At 45.4% G+C, this 25,207-nt stretch overlaps 1 protein-coding gene across 1 annotated transcript in view; it reads left to right on the forward strand.

The window, feature by feature from the left end:
* Positions 1-2,249: 2,249 nt before the first annotated feature.
* Positions 2,250-25,207, forward strand: part of AKAP12 (A-kinase anchoring protein 12) — an 81,716-nt gene continuing 58,758 nt past the window's right edge. Inside the window, 1 exon segment of the mRNA XM_080941799.1 lies at positions 2,250-2,631. Coding sequence (XP_080797925.1) covers positions 2,482-2,631 — 150 coding nt within the window. The 5' untranslated portion in view covers positions 2,250-2,481.

Here is a 25,207-nt window from a genome sequence, read left to right on the forward strand (position 1 = left end):
CCTGAACAATAAATATAAAGGAAGAAGACTGTGCTCTAAGTAGCCATGGGCAAGGTCTTCCACAGCACCAGGCTAACAGCTAACTGGAAATCTTTGACCTTGCACTCTTTCTGAACATTTCAAGGCTAGTGGATGTGAAAAGCTTTGTCAAGAATTTCCCAGGAACGTGAATAATACAATCTCACAAAATGGGGGAACGCTGATACTATTTGTATCAAGTGGGTAGGACAAACAGTACCTCCTCCTCCATTTTCAAATGTGCTGACTTTATTGTTCTCAAGTAAGTCGCCTCCCTGCTTTTGCTGAGGGGGATAGAACCCAAAGCACGTGATCCAGGGGCTGCATTGAAGCCACGCCCAAGATTTGCATAAAAGCCACGCCCACGCTCTTTGACTGTTTCAGCAGCCTTTTCAAGTTCCTACCATCCCGAGGTCAAAATGACCGACTCTCTTGAAGCCAACATCCTTGAGTGAAAGGGAACCCACAAAGAAAGCTTCATGCAGAAGGATGAGGGTGCAGTTTGGTGGTTGTGTGAGGACCTTAAAGTCACGTGCTCATTGGATGCCTTGCATACACAAAAATTTTGACTTCTTTGGTTAATTCTCTTCCCTTTCACTATTGGTCATCTGAGGACGATGTGATGTACCCCGTTGGGTTGTTGTAAGAATTACATGTGATGATATACACGATGTCTTTTTGAACAGTACCTGATACAAAATGAGAAGGCCCAGCTACAGATCAAAGCTAGAGTGTTCGCCTCACCTGTACAAGGCCTTGGGTTCCGACCCCCACCCCTCAGCACTGTGAGGGGTGGGGGAGGGGAGATGCTAATGTTCTCCCAACAGTTGAAGTTGAAGCTGGGTTTTGTCTCACAAGTCTGTCTTCCCTCCAGAGACTGAGGCTAGAGGGTTTATGGCTAGCCTGGAGTAGGTTGTGAGAAATTCCGTCTTAACAAACACACTTACAAATAACTAAAAGCAACTCAAAAGTCTGTTTACAAATGAATAAACCCCAAAGAAGTCGTCCTTCAGAAATAAATTGAGAGACCAAATTTTATCCTGAAAAACGAGTAGCTCCCAATATACACTTACATGCCATTGAATAAGGACCAAATGGTATTAGATAAATTAATGTTTCCAGGGACAGTCAAGCAACCTGTACCAAATCTGGCGACGAGATATTTATCTGGCATCTAGGTTCAATGCTCTTACTGGTTTTAAATCATTAATTCCTTCATTCATCCACAGAACCTCTCTTTGTGGCTCTCAGGCTCCAAGCCATGGCGGCCTTGGACTCAAGCTGACCCTCCTACCTCGGCTACTCAAGCATCAAAGATCACAGGCACGAATCACAGCACCTGGCCCGCCTGACATCATTTCATCTTTTCTCCCTAGCATTTTCATGGCAATCTAACAAAATTTCGATTCAAGTCAAAGACATATTGGCTGCCACGTCAATACAACGTTTAATCAAGCGGAGGAAGAAAAGACAGCCTCTTTCTTTGCTTGTATTCAAAAATCTTCATGTTTTGATAATGCCGATGGCGACTAAGCAGATCTAAGTCAACGTGAGAGCAGAGCCGAGTGGCGTGGATGTGTAACCTTCAGCATCAGACGCTCAAAGGACAGGCACATTTCCAGTAACAGCTTCATTCCCCCCCCCCGCCCCCCTCCCCGCGTTCCCCGGGGAAAGAGGGCGGAGAGTTCTGTTGATGGCATCAGCTGACATCACTGGCTGGGATCTTGGGGACGCTGGGCCCACCTCAGAGGTAGCCTGACTGCATCAGCCTCTGGGTTTCCCAGCTCCTGCCACGTGAGCCGCCCTAATATGGCCAGGCTCAGGAGCAGCCCAGGAGCGCTTCCTTTCTCCTGCTGAAGGAGAGAAAGCTAGAACACATGCTTAAAGTCAAACACAACCTGAAGAAAAGCAAACGAGGGGGGGGGGGGTTGGGTTCGCGCCTGGTCAAATGCTAATCCACGGGCTGCAGAAGATCCAACCTTGGGTTATCAATCATTAAATTACAAAACAAAGCTTTTGCCACCGCTCCCCCCTTTTTTCAGCTCCTGAACCCTCTGCAGCTCCAGGACAGACCCCCAAAGCTCTTGTCCCCCTTTAGTGACCTGAGAAGCCCTGGGGGCGGGGTGGGCTGCTGGGAGCCTAGTGGAGGAGCTTCTGGTCCTAGCAGCCTAGGGAGAGATGCTGCAAGGCGTGTCTGGGCTGTGCTCATGTGATGAAGGGAGGGAAAAACAAGGAGGGGGGAGGAGGCTACGAGGTGGCTTTTTTTTTTTTTTCTTTTAAGGAGTTTACCACGAGCGCGTCCCCTTCATTCTCAGTCCGGGTGCGTTCTCAGCAGGATCGCAGAGACCCGGAGCGCCTCACCCTTAAGTCCCTGTGGTCCTGGGCGCACATCTCCTCGCCCCTCTGCGTCTCCGCGGTCCCAGGAAGGCAGCTAGCCGGCGGGAGTGGGAGAGCCACTGAGCCATGGGCGCAGGCAGTTCCACGGAGCAGCGGAGCCCGGAGCAGCCGGCGGGGAGCGACACTCCGAGCGAGCTGGAGCTCAGTAGCCATGGGCCCGCAGCGGAAGCTTCGGGAGCAGCTGGAGACCCCGCTGACGCGGACCCCGCCACCAAGGTAAGCTGCCGCCACCTGCCCGGCGTGGGGCGGGATGGAGATGGGGCGTCCTGGCGGTTTCCGTCTGCCACAACTTCCCGCCGGTGCAGCCCATCTGCAAACTCGAGCGCAGCCCTTTGCAATCTCTGGGGTCTTTTGCACCGGGGCGGGGCTGACATCTTTGTGGAGGGTCCCTAAGGGCGGCGACCTAGCCAGCCCTTCCGCAGCCATCAAATCTGCCTCTGCCCGCCGTTCTCTAGTCTTTCTTCTCTCTTCCGGTGGGCTGGCAGCCTGGGGGGGGAATGGCCGGTGGGGCATTCATAAGAATTGACCGTGGCTAGGCATCTTAAACCACTTTAGTCACCCCTAGATCCCAGGTCCCAGAGAGGGAAAGTCGGGACCTGCTTTGAAGCAGGGCGAACCTAGGTCCTAGGTTCCCCGCCCAGTATTGGCCTTAATACCCGCTTCCACCCGGGCCACCAGGTTTGGTACCCAGAGTCCTGCGGCAGTGCCTGGGACACCGCCTAGCTGATGCAGAAAGCCAGGCGTGTAGCTCTCTTTCAGACAGAGAGAACCGGGGCAGAAGCACCAAAGGAAGGACAGGCAAAGCTCCTGGAGTCCTGTTTCCTTTTTTCAGTTTGCTGCCTGTGGACTCAGTTGGATAAACAAACATTGGAGTTAGAAGTTCTGCACGGACGTAGGCAAAAGCTGAAGTGAGCGTTCCTTGCACTCTTCCTGTCACCCACTGTTAAGATCTAGGATCCCTGCATTATATAGGGATGCTTGGTTTGAGACTGGAATATTTGATCCTGCCCACCACTGCCTCCACCTTTGTGTATTTTATTTCTGTTCCTGTTGTTGTCGTTGTTATTGTTTGGGGCTGTTAATTAATTTGCTTACTTGTTTTAAGACAGGGTCTCACTTGGTAGCCCAGACTGGCTTGGAACTTACTAGCTAGCCCAACTGGTGGCAGTCCTCCTGCCTCGGCCTCTCAAATGATTTCGCAGCCACACCCTGCTGGCAGCATTGTATTTTAGCTCTTTTCCTGCACGTGTGTTCACGAGCCAGACTTGGCGGTGGGGGGGGGGGGCGGGTTTACGATATCCTTATGGAAACGTGTGAACAACCGAACAACTTAAACGAAAAATCAACCAATTGCTGAATTTGGTGATCAAGAGTAGCCCGGACCTTTAGGAATGAGTCAGGAAGTGTAAACATCTTTGTGTGAGAATAAAACACTGAGATCCAGGTAAATCTCGCAGAGGTAGGACCTGATGGTTTGAGTTCTCTAATTTCCTAGTTAGTATAATGTAGGCTGAGTAGCCTTTCCTTAACGGTTCCTCCAGCTTTTAACTCATCGCCACTTGTAAAATCCAAAGTCCTCACTGCCTCAGATGCACAGGTTTTCTGAGAGGCTTCTACCAGACCGTCTCCATCTTTTCGATGGTTCGGTTACATTTTAATACTTGTTTAACACTCTTTTAAAAAGAAAAAAGAAAGAATTACTTCTTTGAGAAGTACACCTGTGCTTGGTTCACGGGTGCGTTGGGCAGGTGGGGTGGGTGGGGCAAATGTGCCATGGGGCAAATGTGCCATGCTGTGGGGTTAGTTCTTTCCCACCACCTTTATGTGTGTTGTGGGGCTTTGCACAGCAAGCACCTGTACTTGCTAAACCTTACCACTGCCCCTCACCATGTTTTGCCGACAATCACCATCAACGCACCTCCAACTGGGAATATAGTCATTTTAAGATATGATTGCTAAAAATCTGCAGCCAGGAGACTTTTGTTTTTATATGACTCCAAGCCTTATTGCCTGTTTACAGTCAGATATGGACCTTTCTCTTCCTCCCTCCGTGCCGCTCCCTAACCTGTATCCCCTTCTCCATTGTCATCAGCCACCATCTTGAAACACCCACGCAATCTCTTTTAAAAGGTGACTTTAGTGGCATCATTAATTTGTTGGCCCGTTTCCCAGTTATCAATTTGGAGATGGATCGATACACATGCTTGTTGGAACATTTATGTTACTTCATTTCCACCCGCAGGCTACCCAGGTTTGAAGACCTAAGACTTTTTCCATGGGATCTCAGAATTAAGAATAATTCATCACCCCTAACTCTGCTCCCACTCTTCTTTGTCCTACGCTCCAATCCCTGATCTCCAAGACATTGGGCTTCCATCATTTTTGTCTCCTTAGCCCCATGACCCCTTCCCAGCAGCAGCTACCTTTGTGGGCTTAGGGGTTTTTTAAACCAACATGCTCCACAAGGCGAGGGGCTTACCTGGTTTGCTGACAAACTGTCCCCTGTGTGAGGTAAGGTGCCTGGTGTGAAGCATAGGGAACCCAGCCAGAGCTGATGGATGGAAGGAAGTGATGATTCTGAGCCCCTGGGTTCTCCTTGGTGGATGCCCGCTGTCCTCTTCCCCGGTTTTACTTTTAACCTCGTCATGATTAGTTTTATGTATCGGTGACTGAGACCAGTCTCTCCAGTGCTTAGTAGACTGAGCATAAAATTTAGGGAAGATAATCAGATTTGAAGGTCAGTTTGCTCTTTAGAAAGAGAGAGGCTTGGCTGGGTGTATAGGCTCACATTTGCAATCCCAGCATTTAGGAGTCTGAGGCAGGAGGACTTCTATGACTTTGTAGCCAGTTCAGTCTGGGCTACATGAAACTTTTTTTTTTTTTTTTTTTTTTTTGTGGCTCAGATGAAACACACACAGAGTTACTTATGGAGTACATAAGTGTGTCTTGGTTTTGTCTTTGCTACACTTCAGTAAAATGCAAGAATTCCTATGGTCAGTCTTTGTACGCAAATTCTAACAGAAAAAAACGGCTTGCTTGGTTATTTTTCCGGTTCCTGGTTTAGGATATTTTTTTGGCTACTCCTGGGGACCGTAAGATTGGCTTCTCATTTTCTCAGTCGTGTGTCTATAAACTCTGGTCTCTGCACGTTTATCTTTAGTCAGTTGCTGAGAGCCCATGGGAAACCAATGGCTGACTAATAGACTTCCATTGTTCTGGTAAATCTTGGTTTACTGCTGAGCCGTTTCTCTAGCTCCTTAGTCTTTGTTTCTAAGTAAATGATCACATATATAGTGTGTGTGTGCGCGAGCGCGCGCACACACGCACATATGCATATACATATGGAAGTCAGAGGACTAGCAATGGGAGTTGGTTGTCTCTTGTTACCTTGTGGGGCCTGAAGACTGAACTCATGGCCTCAGGCTTGGCCACAAGCACCTTACATGCTGTTCTCAGTAAGTCTGAGAACAGAACAGGGCCACTGCAGCCTGTGTGGTTGAGGCTAGTGTCCCCAGGAGGTGGGAAGTTGGAGGCCCGTGTCAAGTTCTTCAGGACATGGGTCCATTTGAATGCAGGAGTTATGAGTCACCAGCACATAATATACAGAGTTGAAGAAGCCATTGTTTTTCTCTAATTAATTTGTTCTTTTTTTTTAAAGATTGATTGATTGATTATAAATATACTGTAGCTGTCTTTAGACACACCAGAAGAGGGCATCATATCTCATTACAGATTGTTGTGAGCCACCATGCAGTTGCTGGGATTTGAATTCAGGATCCCTGGAAGGGCAGTCAATGCTCTTAACCAGTGAGCCATCTCTACAGCCCTAATTTATTTATTCTAGTGTACGTAGGAGTAAGCAGTTTGCCCATATATGTATAAATACACCAAGGTCACACCTGGTGTCCCCAAAGGTCAGAAGAGGGCATCAGATCCCTGGGCACTGGAGTTGCAAATGGCTGTGAGCCACGAGATGGGTGTTGGGACCTGAACCCAGGTCCTCTGCAAGAGTAACATGTACTCTTAGTTGCTGAGCCATCTCTCCAGCCCTTTGATCTGTTTTTTAAAGGGTGTGTCTGTATTAAGACAGATATTGGGGGGTGCTGCTATTCCATTCCATAATTGACTTCCCGGTACTACTGTGTCTGAGAAATGGGAGTAATAAAACTGGCTTTTAAGGCCCAACTCATCTGTCTTTACCCTGAATGGCCTAGAATTTAAAGTAATTGAAAGACTCATCTTTGTTAATGACATGGAATTTTCCCCCCTTGGTGTAGGTGTGTGTCATGTTGGCTGGCCCCAAACTCACTATATAGAGGACACTGTCCCTGAACACCTGATTCAACCTTCCTCTACTCTTGAGTAAAGTGGTGGTTTTGCCTCTGTGGTTACCTAATGCCAACAGATTGTCCCTAGTATGTGGAGTGCTGTTCTCACTACATCAGAGACCAAACCCAGCACGCCCTTTAGGCTGCTAGGATGAGAGGCTGCACCACTGGGTCCCCAGCACCCCCCAACCCCAGGACTTCATCCCAGCAGTTGAGAGGCTTATAAAATAGAAGCCTTGAGGACCATAGGCTGTTGTACTCTATGACCCAGGCTAACCTGGAACTCACTATGTAGCCCAGCTTCGTCTCGAACGTATCCTCTTCTGGACTTGCACAGATCCACTTTTGAAATATACAAATGTATAACATCTTTATTTAGTTTAAGGGCTTAATCAGCCTTCCTGTGTAGGTGTGAAACACAGTTCTCGCTTTTGCCTGCACTGATCTTCTTTTCTAGGGCTGGTATGGCTCATGTCTGAGCTCCCAGCAACTGGGGTTATAGGCATGCAGGTCTGTGGTGGGCTTTCATGGGACTCTATCTGCCTCTAGAATCGGGGACCTCTTGTAAAATGGAATCATTGTCTAGATGAGATGACTTGAGGTTGACTTTATAGCAAAAAAATAACTAAGGAAACCAGAGACAGTACCGAAAGTTACTCATCTTGTAAAGATTAATGCAGAGGGAACTCACTTATACAGCCAAAACTTTTTTATTCGTTTGTATGTTTGATTTTTAGGCAGGGTCTCTCAGTGTAACCCAGTCCTCTTACCTCAGCCTCTTGTGTATGGGATGACTCCAGGCATGCACCCTCACACATAGCTGGGTTTGGCCATGACCTAACTCTTCATCTTTTGATATCTGAAAGGTCAAATAAACAATTTGGTTCCAGCTTGGTGGCCTGGAATTTTAGCAAGAGTCATTCCACTTTGTCCTGATCTTTTGGGCCTGGTGTAGGAGCTCCTTTGAAACCCTGTTTCAACCCTGTGGATTTTAGGACAATCAACACAAAGGAAACAGTATGTTTTGTGTTGGGTGTGGGGTAGCTGAAGATGTTAGGCTGTTCTCAACAATGTGGGAAGCCCTGGGTTTTATTCCCACCCATGCACTGTACGTGCACAGAGGTGTTTTGTCTTCTACACTATGAAACTGCCTGTTTTCATTGTCTTCTGTGAGTTTTAAAATACATTCAGGGCTTGGGGAACAGAACACCTATGCAAGAAATGAATCCCAGGGGCTCGCGCACATCCGTCCTTGACTTGTGCAGCTCTGTGTGGGTCATCCTTTGGGAGTTGAGGGATTGGAGTTTGTGGCATTTGGCATTTTGAGAAAGTAGTCAATACCTGCCTCTGTTGACATCCTTGAACCTAATTCTCAGTTCTCCTAATCCAAGCCTTTAAGAATACTACAGTGGACAGGTAGACAAAGAGCCAGGAGTAGGATAAGTAACACATGGAGTGTTTGTGCTTGTACATGTCCACATGGTACCATGACGTTCTGTGGAGGCCTATGCCAGTTCTCCATTTCCACCACGACCTGAAGAATGAACTCAGGTGATTAGGCTTAGTAGCTGGGGCCTTTAGTCAATGACCTATCTTGTTGATATACTATAACATTGGTTTTTTAAAAAATTATTTTTATTCCATACGTGTGTTTGCCTGAAAGTATGGTTGGAGTACCATAGTGTGTCTAGTACTCATAGAGGCCAGAGGGGAAGGCATCAGTAAAGCTGGTGTTACAGAGGGTTGTGAGCCACCATGAGGGTGTTAGGAACTGAATGTGGGTCCTGTGAAGAACAGTTCTTAGCTGCTGAGCTAGCTTTCTTTCTTTCTTCCTTCTTTCATTAATTTCTTTTTTTCTTTCTTTCCTTTTCTTCCTTCCTTCTTTTTTTATAGCTTTTTAAAAAATTTTATTGCATATTCTCTGTATTTTCCTTTCTTTCTTTTTATAGCTTTTTTCTTCTTTCTTTCCTTCCTTCTCTCTCTTTCTCTTTTCTTTTTTCTTTTCTTTGATTTTCTTTTCTTCTTGAGACAGTGTTTCTCTTTGTAGCCCTGGCTGTCCTGGAATTTACACTATAATCCAGGCTGGCCTCAAACTCAGAGATCCACCTGCCTCTGCCTCCCAAGTGCTGGGATTAAAGGTGTTGAGCCACCACTGTTCTGCCTGCCTTACTTCTTGAAAAATACACCACTGCAATTATTTGACTCACTGTTTGGATCTTGGGCCATTTTTCTGCTGGACAGAATCTTCGAGAGGATGCCAAGAAGGGACTTTGGCTTCTTCCCTTTTATCCTTTGGTGCTTTGTTTGTTTTTGTTTTGTTTTGTTAGAGATAGGCTTTAATCTTAAAGACCAAGATTGTCCTTGAAATATCTATATATCCTAGTTTGCCCTTAGTCTCCTGAGGCTTCCTTCTCTAGCTCCCAAGTGCTGGGATGGTAGGCATGCATTAGCATGATGAGGGAGGTGTATGTGTTTGCATATGTGTATGTAGGTGTGTGCGCGCAGGCGAATGCATGTTTGAGACTGAGTTACAATGTAGCCTAGAATCCCAGCACCTTGGTCCAGATTCTTGAAAGGCCATTGTGTATTCTAATTGCTCAGCGTGGGCATTGTGGCCTCAGAGGAGGAGAGGAGGAGTGACACACAAGCCCCTCCTCCCCCTCGTGTTTAAGGCTTAGGTGACAACTCAAGAATCACTAAGGTCGGCGCTTGCGTGGGTGGAAGGGAAGGTGTAAGATGATAAAGGCATTTATTCCCTCTCACAGATCTGGAGAAGAAAGTAAAGGAAAATATCCTCCTACTTAGTATGCTACGGGAGTGCAGTCTGCTCTGTGTGAGCCAAGCTGGGCAGAGGTGGGTGTGCACAAGCCATGTCAGGTGTTGGTGTATACAAACTTTGTCTGCTGGAGGGTTCAGGGGTAGGAGAAGCGTGCCTACCTCATGCAAAGTCCCAGGGGATGATTTGTTTTGCTTTGAGATGAGGCTTTGCTATGTCTGTAGCTGTGGCTTGCCTTGGCCTCCCAAGACCTAGGAGTATAGGAATATGCTACAGATTGCACCCAGTGCCTCATGCTTCACACAGGTACACAAAGGGCTCTGCCCCATTCCATTTAGATCCTCCACACCCCAGATAGGGGTTCTCTATGTAGCTCTGGCTACCCTGGAACTTGCTGTATAGACCAGGCTCAGAGGTCCCCCAGCCTCTGCCTCTGCTTCTTGTGAGTGCTGAGATTAAAGGTGTTTCTCCCATCACCCAACCCCGATCCCATTTAGATCCTAATCCATGAGAAAGGTTTATTTTTATGCCAAAGAGGAGAAATCTGATTTTATTGCCCATATATGTTTTCTATTACTCTAGTGCCAAGGGTCATGTAGTCTCTCTTTTTCTACATAGGCATATGTCTGTTTCAATTAAAAAAAAAAATTGACAACTTTCCTCTATTATGCAATGAATTAAAAACATCTGGCCAATTATGGCACCAAACGCTATGGTCTAAAGTATTTTTCTCTTTCATATCACACATACTCTCCTCGCCTCTCAAGGCCGAGGTGAGTATTGAGTGTGTGGCTATGTAAGTATAAAACGTGGAGATTCCTTTCTAAGCTTTATTTGTTGTCTCGGCACATGATACCATCATATATTAAAGATAGCCGAATGTGCCGCAGGTGTGGCTGCACAGAGCTTTAGGTTCAGTGCTTGGAAGGCTTCGGGAGACTGAAGCCGGTGTGGGCTAACAGAGAGAGGTCCTGTTTCTAAGGGGAAAGGAAAGGGTGTCCGGATTTCCTAAGCTTGGAGATAGAACACAGCAACAGTGTTTTGTCTAGCTGTGTGCCAGACCCTGGGTTGGATCTCCAGTATCACAAGTAGATCAAACAGGTAATTCTTTGTTTTTTTTAAATTATTTATTGGATATTCTCTGTATTTACATTTCAAATGTTATCCTCTCCCTCCCCCTTCCACTCCCCCTCCACTTCCTTCCATGAAGGTGCTCCCTCTCCCAACCACCCTCTCCACCTCAGCCTTGGCATTCCCCTACACTAGAAAAACGAGCCTTTGCTGGACCTCTTCTCCCATTGATGGCAGACAAAGCTATCTTCTGCTATATATGCAACTGGAGCCATGGGTCTCTCCATGAGTGCTCAATGGTTGGTGTTTTAGTCCCTGGGAGCTGTGGAGGGTTTGGTTGGTTGATAATGTTGCTCTTTCCATGAGGTTGCAGACCCTTTCAGCTCCTTCGGTCCTTTCTCTCAAACAGGTAGTTCTTAAGCATGGAGTGTTCAAAGGGCACTTGTTTAGGTACAGTGAGGGCATGATAAGAAATCACACAGCATTGCTCATCAACATGGAGCTGGGAAGGCCTCTTCAGACTCAATGTTCAGTGACGAATTTAGGTAAGTTGGAGAGAGGGTTGTAGACCTGCCATCAGTTGGTCCAGATCCACACAGAAAATTTTCCAGATACCTACTTTGAAAAGCAAAGAATATTTTGGAAAAGGATTCTAGACACATCCAAGGCCATCTGTGGGGAGGCCAGAAGAGACAGGTTAAGGAGATGGGTGTTTTTTAGGGGATAATGGAAAAGGATGGTAAAGTCTCAGTTCACCTCAATGAAGGTGGAGCACTTCAAAGATAAACCAAAAGCTTCTGACACTGAACAAAGCCCACGGGGTGGACGATCTCTGCCTCCCATCCCGAGAAGGCCGTCTAGGGGACAGTGTGGGCTAGAGACAGGTGGGAAGGGAGGCTGCTCTTTTCAAAGGATGCTGTTGGCTCAGATCTCTGCCAGGTCAGTGAAATTCGAGCAGGGTACAGGCTTGGCATGGGGCAGACAGGAACAACTGGACCAGCAGGATGGCTCAGCGGGTAAAGGCACTTGCCTCCTAAGCCTAATGAGTTAAGTTTGATCCACGGAACCCACAACGGAAGGAGAGAATGGTCTTCTAGATAGAACTTTTTCTCTGGCCTTCATACACATGCTGTGGTATCTATGTGCCCAGACTTAACACAAAAACACCACATATCCCCTTCCCCATTACTAATAAAGACATAAAAGCAAAGGCAACAACAGAAAGCAACCAACTCTCTGAAGTAAAACATTACAGTGAGAGCCCATGAGAAGACCGACAAAGGAGAATAATGATTTGCCAGTCAGGTTAGGTTCCTAACCAAGTTAGGTGAAACCCTCCCTCAAAACCAAAGCAGAATGCTGCCTGTGTTTTCTAGGCTGCTGCTTGACCTCTCAGGGTTCAAGCGATGCCTCTGGCCATCTCCCAAGTATCTGAGAGCTCATGGCTTCACCTGAAGGATCCTTAGAAGAGAAAGTCACAAGAGATCCCCACAACCCCTCCTGCCTCTGCCTCCCGAGTGCTGGGATTAAAGGCACGCGCCACCACTGCCCCACTGAAGGGAGACATTTTTTAACTGTTAAACTGTTAAACTGTTAAATACAACCTAAAAGTCAGCTGGAAAGAGTGTCAGTATTGAGGGAATATCCAGAGCAGGCTGGTTCATGGGCATATCTGGGAGACTGTCTTGATTGACAGGGGAGATATCCAGCCTAAAGGTGAACGGTACCATTCCCTGCATTGAAGCCCTAAAGTCTAAGAATAGAACTAGCCGAGCTGTAATTATGCATGCGGTCATATCTCTTTATTCCTGACTGCGGGCGTGGCTACTTCAAGCTCCCGCTGCCTTAACTTAGCCTTTCGGTGATAAACTGCAACCTGGACCAGAGATCAGACACTCAGCTCCTTTCTGTCACAGCCCCAGAAATGAAGCTAGGACATCACTTGTAAGTGATGATCTGGGACTCAAGGGTTTATGGGAAGGGTGCACCCTCGAGGATTTGAGTTTGAGGCCAGCTGAGGCCATGTGGCGAGCGCCTGTCACAGATAGATGAATATGTAAGCAGAGGCTTCAGTAATGGCTCAGGCATCTTTGACTTAGCTATACATCCTAACAGCCGCTTTTTTTTTTCCTGAGAGCACAGACTGGGCGTGGTGTGTCATCAATAGGAGTGGATAATGCTGGGAGGGGAAGAGCACGGAAGTAGAAGATAAAATTAAAGGCTGCAGCGAGCTGGGCAGCTGCCAGAACAGCACTTACCTCAGCCAGTCTTCTCCACTGGGAAACCAAGGTCCCTGAGGGTTGGCCACACCCCTTCTGTTTGCAGGCAGGAGAGATGTCTGTCTTCTGGATGACTCTCTTTTGGGCAATGTTGCTGGTTATTTTGTGGGTTATTTTTTCCACCTCTTATCCCCTACTCCCTTCACTAGATAGGAAAGAAATGATAGGGGTGCAGAGAGATAGAGGTCCTTGAATCTAATTTCTTTCTAGTTTCTTCTTTGCTTGTACTGGTCTTTGCTATTTTGAGAGTTCTTTTTTCTTTTTTTTTTTTTTTTTTTTACATCCTTCCTGGTTTTACCCCCTATCACTAGATAGGAAAGAAAAAAAAATAGAGGGGAGAGAGATCCTTAAATCTAATTTCTTTTGTCTTGTTTTTTCTTTGAGCACGACTAATAGCAAACCACAACTAACCTCCTTAAACGACCCAACACCACCTATCAGGGCTCTAGCATTTATATATTCTCTGAAAAATTCTCAGAATTCCAAACGTCACACAATCGCAGCTGGCAAAACCTCTGCTAGAGAACAAGTCAAAAAAAAAAAAAAAAAAAAAAAATCATAGTCAGCTGCTGCGGACAGCCCCAAGCAGCCCCTTATCCTACACCTGGGATTAAAACAAAAAACATATCCTTATAATATTTCTGCATTTTTAAAAGAAAGCCAAATTCCAAAATTGTCACGATGGTGTGATGTCCAGGTTTGGTGTCTGCTTTTGGGCACATGTATAAGCACACACACGGACACACAGGTATAGGTGCTTTGTTGTGTCTTGGTAGTTTTCTTCATGAAGGATATGTTATACAGTAAGCAGCAACAGTGTTTGTTTTGTGGTTCTTAACTTTTAAAAAATGTATTCCTTCCTCTCTTTCTTTCTTTCTTTCTTTCTTTCTTTCTTTCTTTCTTTCTTTCTTTCTTTCTTTCTTTCCTTCTTTCCTTCTTTCTTCCAGACAAGGTCTTACTATACAGTTTTGGCTCTCCAAGAATTCACTTTGTAGACCAGGCTGGCTTTGAACTCAGAGAGATCTGCCTGCCTCTGCCTCCCAAGTCCTGGGATTAGAGGCATGGGCCACCATTCCTGGCTTAACTGATTCTTTTAAATTGATTCTTGATCCTTCTGCCTAGGCTTCCTGATTGCAGGGTTTACAGGTATGTTCCCTTACCTTTTTCTTGAACGATTGCATAACTTGGTTCTTAGCGATCATTTAAACTAAGTCCTAACAGATTTTTGGACAATGTCTTTTTTAGAAGCTTTTGTTTAGAGTTATTCTTCCCCAGGGTATGGGCAATAAATTCTGTAGAAAGTTCATTTATAACTGGTTCAGTGTATGTGGCAGGTGAGGTGGAAGATGTCTTTGTATCACAGAGAACTAGCCACTGTTTGTTTCAAGTTTTGAAACAAAGTATCACTGTATAGCCTGGGCAGGCACTGACTACAAAGCACTTTTCCTGCCTCAGTCTCCGGAATGATGGGAATACATGTGGGTACCATTATACCAGGTTTAATTATCCACTTTCTGTGATCAATTTTTGTTTGTTTGGTTGGTTTGGTTATTTCGAGGCAGGGTTTCTTTGTCTCATCCTGGCTGTCCTGGAACTTGTTTTGTAGACCAGGCTGTCCTTGAATTCAGATATTCTCCTGCCTCTGACTCCTGAGTACTGGGACTAAAGGTGCATACCACCACCAGCAGCTTATGAGAGTTTTTTAATTGCTTCAGAAATAGCAATAGGGAATCAGTATTCGCTGTTGAGCTCCAGCTTCTGTATTGTTAACTGTGGACATTTAAAATGGAAAGTTGTAACCTCTCTGCTCTGTTTTGTATAAAGTAAGTCACTCACACAGTAGGGAGTGTAATACATTTTGCAAAATCTTTCTTTATTATCACAGTTTCTCCCAATCTTGGCACAGGATGGCATATAAAAGTGAAGCAAGAAATACTGGGCTGTAATGGGAATAAAACCCAGGTTGGTTGAGTTATATACACATACTCTTTTATTGCAAAATCTCAATGACTAAAATGTACTTGAAAGAAATTCAGCAGTCTTAAGTAAGTCTTTTGTTTATAATAAACTAAACTTGTTTGCTTTGGTCGGCATGAAAAACCAGCGCTTCTTTTAGCAGAAACTGGGTCTTTAGAACATTTTAAAAGTCTTTTTTTTTTTTAATTTTTGTTCTATGTGGAGATTTTGCGGTGATAGTACTGTTAAGTCTCGGTCTATCTAGACTCTCGTTAACAGTGACAGATTTCAAGTCAAGTCCCTTAGGACATGAAGGAATGCAAAGAATACAAAAGTATTCAGGGAAGTAGGTCATGGTTTAAAATATTACACTGGCCAGAGAAAGCTTCTCAGACAGTCTCTCTGAGGCCTGGGACCTAACTGATTCTTCTCCCAGAATGTTTCTGTCTGAAGCAAATTAGACGACAGGATGAACTAACTTCTCCACCTCTGGAGAGCTGCATTCAAAGCTCCAGAGTCATTGTTAAAGATTGTGTCTCCAAGAAAAGTCATTCGTGTTCGTGTGTATGTGTGTGATCCTGAAATAGATTTGATTTTAAAGACCGATAGGCAGGAGGTTGCTATTCTTTCAGAGGACTTGAGTTTGGTTCCCAGTACCCATATCGCAGGCTCAGAACTGCTCATACATAACATCAGCTCCAGGAGATCTGATGATCCCTTCTGGCCTTGTTGGAAACCGCCACACAGGTGACATACACTCTCATAGATGCGCACACACATGTTAAAATAAGGTAATAAGAGTCATAGGCGAGAGGAGAGGAACAAGGGGGAGAACAGGAATTAAGTACCCTTAGCAAGAAAGGGGAGTCAGTGCTTTTAAAGAACTGGGGATCTGGGGTGCTGGGAATATAGTTTAGTTGGTAGGATACTTGCTCATCACACATGACCCTGGGTTTAATCTGTAGCAAACAAACTCCTGTTGTTTCAGCACTTGGGGACAAACTTACTCTGCATAGAATAAGGAGCTATCCTGGGCTACAGGAGATCCTGTATGAAAACATACACATAAGTAAGCCAAACTTGGGATCCTCCCTGTTTCAGGGGGACTCGGCTTGAGTCCCGGTAGAATTACAGACGGCCGCGGCACCTGCATTCTGTGGAGGACTTGGGCTCCAGAATTGTCTATTGGTGCTGCACTCTAAAGGCTTAAACATGGCAGAACAGCCCCAGTGAGGGGGGCCATGCAGAGGACCAGAAGCAGTGGCCTGCAGGAAAGTGGACAGAATGCTGCATTGGAAGAATGGTGGCCCCCTAGAGAAACAGCTGGGTCAAGAGGTCAGAAAGAGCCAGCCCATGGGAACCTTGAGTGAGCAGTAGTCCAGGGACAGTTGGGTTAGGGATGAAGGATGTATGTAGCTGAATGGATAGAATTCCCTAATATGTGTGAAGCCCTGGGTTCAATCCTTAGGACCAGGTGTGGTGGTAAACGCATGCCCAGAGGTACAGGCAGAGTCAGACGTTCAAGATCACCTTCAATTACATCTCCAGTTCCTGGGTCAGCACAAGATGGTGTAGAAAAATAAAATGTGTGTGTGTGTGTGTGTGTGTGTGTGTGTGTGTAAACTGAGGTTGCCCGATTTTTCCACACATATACTCTTTATTGAAAAACCTCAAGGTTTTCAAGGGGAAAAAGGCTCAGCCTGGTGACATGATTTCAGTCTTAAGGACCCACAGGGAGAAAAGAGAAGTAACTCCCACAGTTTATCCTCTGGCCTCTAAAGGACTTCTGTGGCACATGCATGTCCACACGCAAATGTAATGATAAGTGTTTAATTTGAGAGAAAGGTCTCCGAGGGTAGCTCACACTAGACTCAATAGTCAGTCTTGCTTAAGCCCTACAGCAGCTGGGATTACAGGCTCGCCCATCATCCCCACTCACTGATAGAATTGAAACCATTTTGAAACGTTAAAAGAAAATCCCCTCGTTGAGTAGAGGGAGGGCTGGTTTCAAGTCATGTAAAAGTTTTCTTCAGAACTTAGGGGGTGGCACATACCTGTAATTCGAACACCAAGGAGGCTGAGGCAGGAGGATTGAAAGTTAGAGGCTAACATGGGCTGCATTGTGAGACTTTACCCACATAAATTACGTTTAAATTCTTGTTTATTCCCAAGCATTGTGTAAACCTTTAATCCCAACACGGGGGGGGGGGGCAGATATGGGAAGATCGAGTTTGAGGCCAGCCTGGTCTACAAAGCAGATCTACACAGTGAGACCTCGTCTAAGTGGGGTCTGTCTAGTGCCACATTGCATATCACTCGGCAATCGTATGGTGTCTGGATAAAAGAAATTAAAAATAAATTAAAAGAATTTGACTGCACCTAGGGATGAGGGGGTTTATTGAAGAAGAGGAAGTGCACAGCCGGAAGGGGCTTCAGACTCAACTGGGCCATGAGAGGAGGGTTGGGGAGTGAGTGAAAGAGAAAAAAAGAGAAAAACAGTCAAGGGAGGGGACCAGGAGACCAAAAGACCCTGTGTCCAAAGTGGCAGCTGTTATACAGTAAACAGAAGGGAGAAATGGAAGGCGAAGCCCAGCCCCTGGGAGGGAGAAGTTACTGGTAAGGAGCTGGTGAGAGACGCTAGGAGGAGCTGCAGGCACCAAGTGATACTAGGAGAATTGGGAGGAAACCCAGCCACCTAGAGATGCTGGGAGAAGTGGGAGGAGCCACAGACACTGAGAGATGCTGGGAGAAGTGGGAGGAGCCACAGACACTGAGAGATGCTGGGAAAACTTGCCAGGATCTGCTCTGATTTGTCAATAGAGACCCCAGCATAGCAGTTCCTCCCAAGCTGCTTTTGAGATCTAACGAGGTCAGTTCTTTTGACTTTCCCATATCCTCCAGGGATTTTATTCAGCTTACATGGCAAGCGGTTTAGCCGCTCAGCCATCTTGCCTCTCCACCATGGTTTTATTTAAGTAATGGATTAAGTTTATTTATATTTATTTCTATTTTTTTGTTGTACTTGGGAATCAAACCTATATCCTATGCCTGTTTTGAGTCAGGCTCCCTGCTGGGTAGGAGTTCTTGACTCTCCTGTTTCAGCCTCCCAAGTGCTGAGGTTACCAGACAGGAACCATCCTGCCCAGCCCTTTTTAAAAATCTTATCTTATCTAATTGCAGCCAGATGTAGAGATAGTCAACAGGGTGAGGCCCAAGGGAGATAAAGCAGAAAATCAAAGCAACAATAGGCGTGGTTTAGAAAATTCGTTATCCTGAACCCTTTGGGGTTGACCTTGCTGTTCTAAGTATCCAGATAACTTACTTCAGATTTTTCCGTTCGACTTTCTATCTGCAATAGTAACTGTTTACGGGCTCAATTTCAGCCGTCCGGGCTCAAGCTCCGCATAAATCCTTCGCCCTCTCCCTCACCTCGTTTCTCTAGGGCTGGAGACAGTTGGACTGCTGTCAGTTTAAAAGCTGTAAATTACTATGTTCCTCAAGCCCTTGCCCGATCCTGCAGAGCGAACACTAGATTTGTGCCTGTGTGTGAACTTGAGGGAAGAGACAGCCTGTTTGAATGGGGCTGCAAATTCCTCCGCTGGCAAACTCCAGTGCAGGGAAACGTCACCCACTTGTTGCTTTTTATGGTCATGAAGAAGGAAAATCTCCAAGGCTTTCGATCCCTTTGCTGGGAGCTGACCAGCTGCTTTATTTCAGCCTCAGATAAAACGCCAGAGCTTGAGAAGGACCCTGATTTATTTTTGCCTCGAGTCTGATCACCGAAAGGTTTATAGTTTGATTACTAGAGAAGAAAAATAACTATGCCTCGGGAATTATAACAATCGCAACTTTGTGTGTGTGTGTGTGTTTGTGGGGTTTTTTGTTTGTTTGTTTTTGTTTTTTGAGACAGGGTTTCTCTGTGTAGCCTTAGCAGTCCTGGAACACGCTCTGTAGACCAGGCTGGACTCAAATTCAAAGATCTACCTGTCTCTGCCTCCGCAGTGGTGGGATTAAAGGCGTGTGCCACCATCTAGCATCCTTTCATAATTTGTATCCTGGTTCATTGAGAGGCGCAGCCTCATTAAGGAGCGGAGAACACCGGAGGTAAATAAGCTAACTTCTAGCGCATGCGCATGTGTGAATATGCAAACACAAAAGGAAAACCCAGGCACAGTTCTTAAATGGAGCACTTTTTTTTTTTTTTTTAAGATTTATTTATTTATTGTATATGAGCACACTGCCGCTGTCCTCAGACCCACCAGAAGAGGGCATTGGATCTCATTGCAGATGGTTGTGAGCCACCATGTGGATTCTGGGAATTGAACTCAGGACCTTTGGAAGAGCAGCCAGTGCTCTTAACCTCTAAGCCATCTCTCCAGCCCAATGGAGCACTTTTGAATTGTTAAAGAGTCACTTGGCCATTGGTCTGAGAGTTCTGCAAACCTTACAGCCTTTCTCCTTTCCCCGAAACCTACACAATGGAAGGAGAAAAACAATTCCCATTTTACCAGTTGTGCCCAGACTTCCACACGCACGTACCCTCCCACACACAGAAATTAAAAGTGTAAGGTTTTTTAATCAGAACATTTTTATATATTATATTGAGTTGGGAATTTGAACATTAAATCCGAGAAATTTTATTCAGTGGCCTGCTAGCAAGGCATGAAGGACTTACAGGTTTTTGTTGTTGTTGTTGTTGTTGTTGTTGTTGTTGTTTTAATCTGTTCTGGGCCAGGACATGCATCATTTTTCTTCTGAAGTTGGATGAGTCCGGGTTGTGTATGTTCTTTTCCATTGAGGGTTACAGAAAATTTTAATTTTTCTTTTTCGTCAAGATTTATTTATTTATTTATTTATTTATTTATTTGTTTATTTATTTATTTGTAAGAGTACACTGTAGTTGTTTTCAGACACACCAGAAGAGGGCATCAGATCTCCTTACAGATGGTTGTGAGTCACCATGTGGTTGATGGGATTTGAACTCAGGACCTCTGGAAGAGCAATCAGTGCTCTTAACTGCTGAGCCATCTCTCCAGACCCAAAATGATAATTTTAAAAACAAATATCCTTGTTAACCACACACACACACCACAAGAGACCTTTCTCTTGAACTCAATTGAGTAACTGCATCAAGGAAAATGCCACATGATAAACTCAGAGCCAATTGATATTGATACAAACTGCCCACCTAGATAAGACAGATGGTCCTGTAATAATCCCTAAGCTATAAATCCTCCAGTAGTGGATCCTAACAGACCAGCCACCTGAACCAGGAGCCTCTCACATGTTGTCTCCATCTTTTGTTTTAATTTTTCAAATGGCTTTGTGTAGATGAAATCAATAGAGTTCCTCTCTGTCCTGCTCATTTTGACTGGTTTCAATTGTTGAGCATTTGTGTGTATGTGAAGGTAGTCTGCTGCTGTCAGTAAACATTAGAGCAAGAAGAGTTATTAAGTAGTGACACCACATTAGTGACACCACTAAGTATTTGTTTGCCTGTGCCTAATAGTTCTTGACTAATAAATTGGCCAGAGTGAAATTTTATGTGTAAGCATGATTTTGGTAGCATTCAGCATAGAGAACTTGAAATGTAATTTGCAATGCACAACAATAAATGTTATTTTTACAAATCTTTCCATGGTCACACATACACATACACACAGAATTTCGATGATTAAGAAGACTGGTTGTACACACACACACACACACACACACACACACACACACACACACAGAGTTTTGGTGATTAAGAACACTCTCTCAGTGGACTTGGCTTACATTCTCAATACCCGTATGTTGTGGCTCATAACTACCTGTAATTCCAGTTTCCTGAGTTCTGATGTCTCTTTTGCCCTCTGTAGAGACCTATACATAGGTATGGTGTGGTGCACTCACACACACACATACACACAAAGCGCTTTGGCTTTTCATCCCAGCACTCAGAAGGCAGAGGTGAGGAGATCTCTGAGTTCAAGGCCAGCCTGGACTACACGAGCGAATTCCAGGGCATCATTCCTAACATCAACCTCTAGGCTCTACAAGTGCATGTATGCAGATATACACATATGCACAGCACGACACACATGGAAAAAGAAATCACGGGGACAGACCTGCTGAAAAACTGATCTTTGAAAAACCGAAACTGGGGCTGGAGAGACAGCTCAGAGGTTAAGAGCACTTCCAGAGGTCCTGAGTTCAATTCTCAGCAACCACATGGTGGCTCACAACCATCTGTAATGAGATCTGACGCCCTCTTTTGGTGTGTCTAAAGACAGCTACAGTGTGCTCATATAGATAAAATAAATTTAAAAACAAAGAGAAACCAAAACTGGTGATACGGGGCTACACAGAGAAACCCTGTCTTAGAAGAAAAAGAAAAAAAAAAAAAAAGCAAACAAAACTAAAACTTGTTGAGTGAAAGTTAGATGTAATACAAAACTATAGGAATTGGTTTTTGTATGTGACAGAGGGTGGTGTGTGTGTGTGTGTGTGTGCGTGTGTGTGTACGTGCATGAGTATGAGCATAGTTACCCATCCATGTGTGTGTCTGTTAATACTGGGTGTCCTTGATAGTTCTTTACCTACCTTGGGTTTTGTGTGTGTGTGTGTGTCTCATGGAGTGTATGCAGAGGCCAGAAAACATGGGAGTTGGTTCTTTCCACCGTGTGGATTTTGGGTCAGTCTTTAGGTTGTTCGTCTGACCTTCACCTGCTGAGCCATGCTGTTGACTGCTCAGTTTTATTTTTGAGTCTCCTCCTGAGTCTGGAGCTCACACATCAGCTACACTCGCTGGCCAGCAATGAGCAGGGACCTTCTTATTCCCTCCCTCTCTCCCTCCCTCCCAGTGTCAGTTACAGAAACACACCACTCAGCTTTTCTGTGGTGCTCCAGTCTTTGTAGTTAAAAATGAATAAATCCTGGCCTGGGGTTCCTACCCATCTCGATGGTTCATGCTCCTGAATGAAAGACACGCGCAGCCTTATATTTTAACATGCCTTAAGCAGCTCAACACCTGGGCAACTGCCTACCCTCCATGTTTTGTTCGAGTCCACTTTCACATCAATAACTCCATGTTCTGTCTTGGCTGCTCTTAACTCTAATCAGTCAGCCCTCTGGTTCACGTTCTCTTGGCCCAGAGCCCAGGGAGCTCTCTTGCTTCTCTACCCCATGGTGGCTCTCCCCTGAGTCTCTCCCTCTTCTGCTTCTTTCCTTGAGGTCCCAAGTCCAGCTGTTGGCTGCTGGCATCTTTATTTGCCAATCACAATTAACTGGGGGCTGGGTCTCTCAGTGTCTCCGGTGTGGACTCTCCTGCAAACCTTTTTTTTTGGGGGGGGGAGGGGCAAATTAGCATCAGGCCAAACTACCACAGGTTTTCACGATTACACAGCAAGCGCATTACCCTCGGGGTCATCTCCACAGCCTCTAAGGGGATTTTATAGCTCACAGTGCTGGTGCAAATTCTCGTCGTCACTGCGTCTGGTTGGATCCAGGAATAAGTTAAAGTCTTACAGTTCTTTCTCTAAGAATTTGCCTCACTCTTGTAAGCAATCAAGTTGCTAGCATTTAAGGGCATGCTTACAGTTGTGCTGAGGGCTTTGGTGGAACCAAGAAAGCATGGCTTAGTAAAGCCAGCCCCACCCAGGGTAAGGGAAGGCATTACTTAGCCCTGGAAGGGTGCAGTTCTCCTAGTTCTTGATGCATCTCAGGGACTGCAGTATCAGTCTGAAGGTATTTGGGGCCTGAGCCTGGGAGATAGCTAGCAAAGGCACCTGTCACCAAGCCTGACACTGTCCTGATTTCAGTCCCCCAACCCCACAGGTTGGAAAGAGAGAACCAGCTTTTGGTAATTGTTCTCTGACCTTGCCATGACCCATGCACACACACACACACACACACACACACACACACACACACACACACACACGATAGGTTCTTTACTACTGGCCTCCAGATACAGCAGGGAGATGTGCAGCAGTTGATGGATGGGGCTGAAAGAAATGGTTGTCACTTACAAAGGTTAGGCTGTAATGCTTTAGTAAGCAATTCGGGTGTTTCTCATCTCACGTACAGCCTGCCTGGCACATACTAGAATCCCACTTAGTAGACGAAAGGTAGAGGCGCAGAAGCCCACGTGGAGTATATGAGCTTTTGTTTTGAAAAACTGACCACACACACACACACACACACACACACACACACACAAATGCCTCTTACTTAACCTTATTTTTCCTGGCTATATTTTTAATGGGACTTTATATCCCTTTGGGTTTGTTTGTTTGTTATTTGTTGTTTTGGTTTTGGCTTATTTGTCTTAGTTAGGGTTTTACTGCTGTGAACAGACACCATGACCAAGGCAACTCTTATAAAGAACATTTCATTGGGGCTGGCTTACAGGTTCAGAGGTTCAGTCCATTATCATCAAGGTGGGAAGCATGGCAGCATCCAGGCAGGCATGGTGCAGGAAGAGCTGAGAGTTCTACATCTTCATCTGAAGGCTGCTAGTGGAAGACTGACTTCCAGGCAGCTAGGATGAGGGTCTTAAAGCCCACGCCCACAGTGACACACCTACTCCAACAGGGCCACACCTTCTAATAGTGCCACTCCCTGGGCGAACCATATACAAACCATCACAATGTGTGTGAGTGTTCAATATAAACACAGAGCCATTTCTTTCCAGCTTCTTCTTATTTTTTGAGACAAGGTTTATATGTAGGTCAGGCTGCCTTCAAACTCAATCGAACTGCCTCCAGTTTCACCTTTTATGATGAAATTAACCCCAGCCTGGCTTGTTGTTTAGTGAGATAAAATCTAATAGGGTAGCCTGGTCTTAATTGGAACCCCAGACCTTCCAGGACTGGAATTATAGGTGGTAATAAACAAACAAATTGTAATGAAATCATACTCCTGTTCGGCCACTTGGACATATGTGTGTGGTTACGTCCTGGAAGGAAAGACATTGTTTCTCTTTGGTAGAGGGGACAAAATAGAATTTGTGTTCATCTGATTGACATTTAGGGCAATGCCCTTGTTTTTGCTATTACAAATGCTAAAAAAAGCACGTAGGCCCCAGTGCAATAGGAAAACAACTTCTGTATCCAAAATGCAAGTTCCACCATTCCACGGTTTTTTATCTCTTCCAAATTTACTCATTAAACAAGGGACTCTTTAGGCCTCTGATATGCCCAACCTCTTTAGCTTGCAGTCTCTCTCTGCACAGACTGTATCTGGAAACATGGAACACTTTGCAAAATTCGGTGTCATTCCTGCATAGGGTCCATGCCAATTTCAGCATCTTTCAGTCTTGAGCAGTCTGCTGCCAAAAAAAAAAAAAAAAAAAAGATGGCGATACCCATGCTTTCTTTATTAGATAATAACCAGCCCCCACCCACTTTGGCAGTCCATTGATAAGCATTTGAGATTTCTCCGGGTCATAATTAGCTTGGAAGAATCTCAATTTGCTTTCATCTACGGAACCCTCATTCCTTATTTCTGTGTAATCTAACAAACACAGGACAGCTAAGCAGGCTGTCATTTCTATTTGCCAGTGAGCACACTAGCAGCAGATTGCCCTTCTGCAGGAAATGGCTTTGTCTCTGCTCCTTCCTCCTGGAGTTTCCTTCACCTAAACTGCTGGGCCTCGCTGTTCAATGGAAAGGGGGAATGGAGGTGTGGACTGAGTCCTCAGTGATTCCACTTCCTAGGGTGTGTGGCTGAACTTGGGCGCGCCTCCCTGCAGACTGGATGGCAGGTTCTTAGGGTACATGTGTAACAAGCTGGTTTAATCCTGATGCATGGCAAACTCCAACATCACAAGTGTTTTGTTTTACAGGTGAAGGGTGCCTTACCGTTGGTTTGGTTCCAGAATTTCCTTAGGTTATGGAACATACGTAAATATAATTCCGGACTGGAGAGATGGCTCAGCAGTTAAGAGCACTGACTGCTTTTCCAGAGGTCCTGAGTTCAAATCCCAGCAACCACATGGTGGCTCATAACCATCTGTGATGAGATCTGATGCCCTTTTCAGGTGTGTCTGAAGACAGCTACAGTGTACTCATATATAATAAACAGATCTTTAAAAAAATATATAATTCTATATGTCAGCCAGTAATTTTAAGCTTGAGCCATATTTATTGCCCACATGTTGTTAGTTAAAAGATGGAGTGGAGGGGTATGGTCCATGGAGGTGCGGCAAGGCCTGGGGTTGGGGAGATGCCTCTGGGGGACCCATGTTGGGAATCCCTTCCCCCTAAGGGGCCAGCCACACTGTATAGTACAGAATAGAGTTTATTCAGGGCATGGGGAGGGGAGTTAAGAGGGTAGTAGAGGCAGAGAGAGAGAAAAGAGAGTAGAGAAGTAGAGGCAGGCCATGAACCCGTGGAGAG

This window comes from Micromys minutus, assembly GCF_963924665.1.
Source record: "Micromys minutus genome assembly, chromosome: 30".
Taxonomy (NCBI): domain Eukaryota; kingdom Metazoa; phylum Chordata; class Mammalia; order Rodentia; family Muridae; genus Micromys; species Micromys minutus.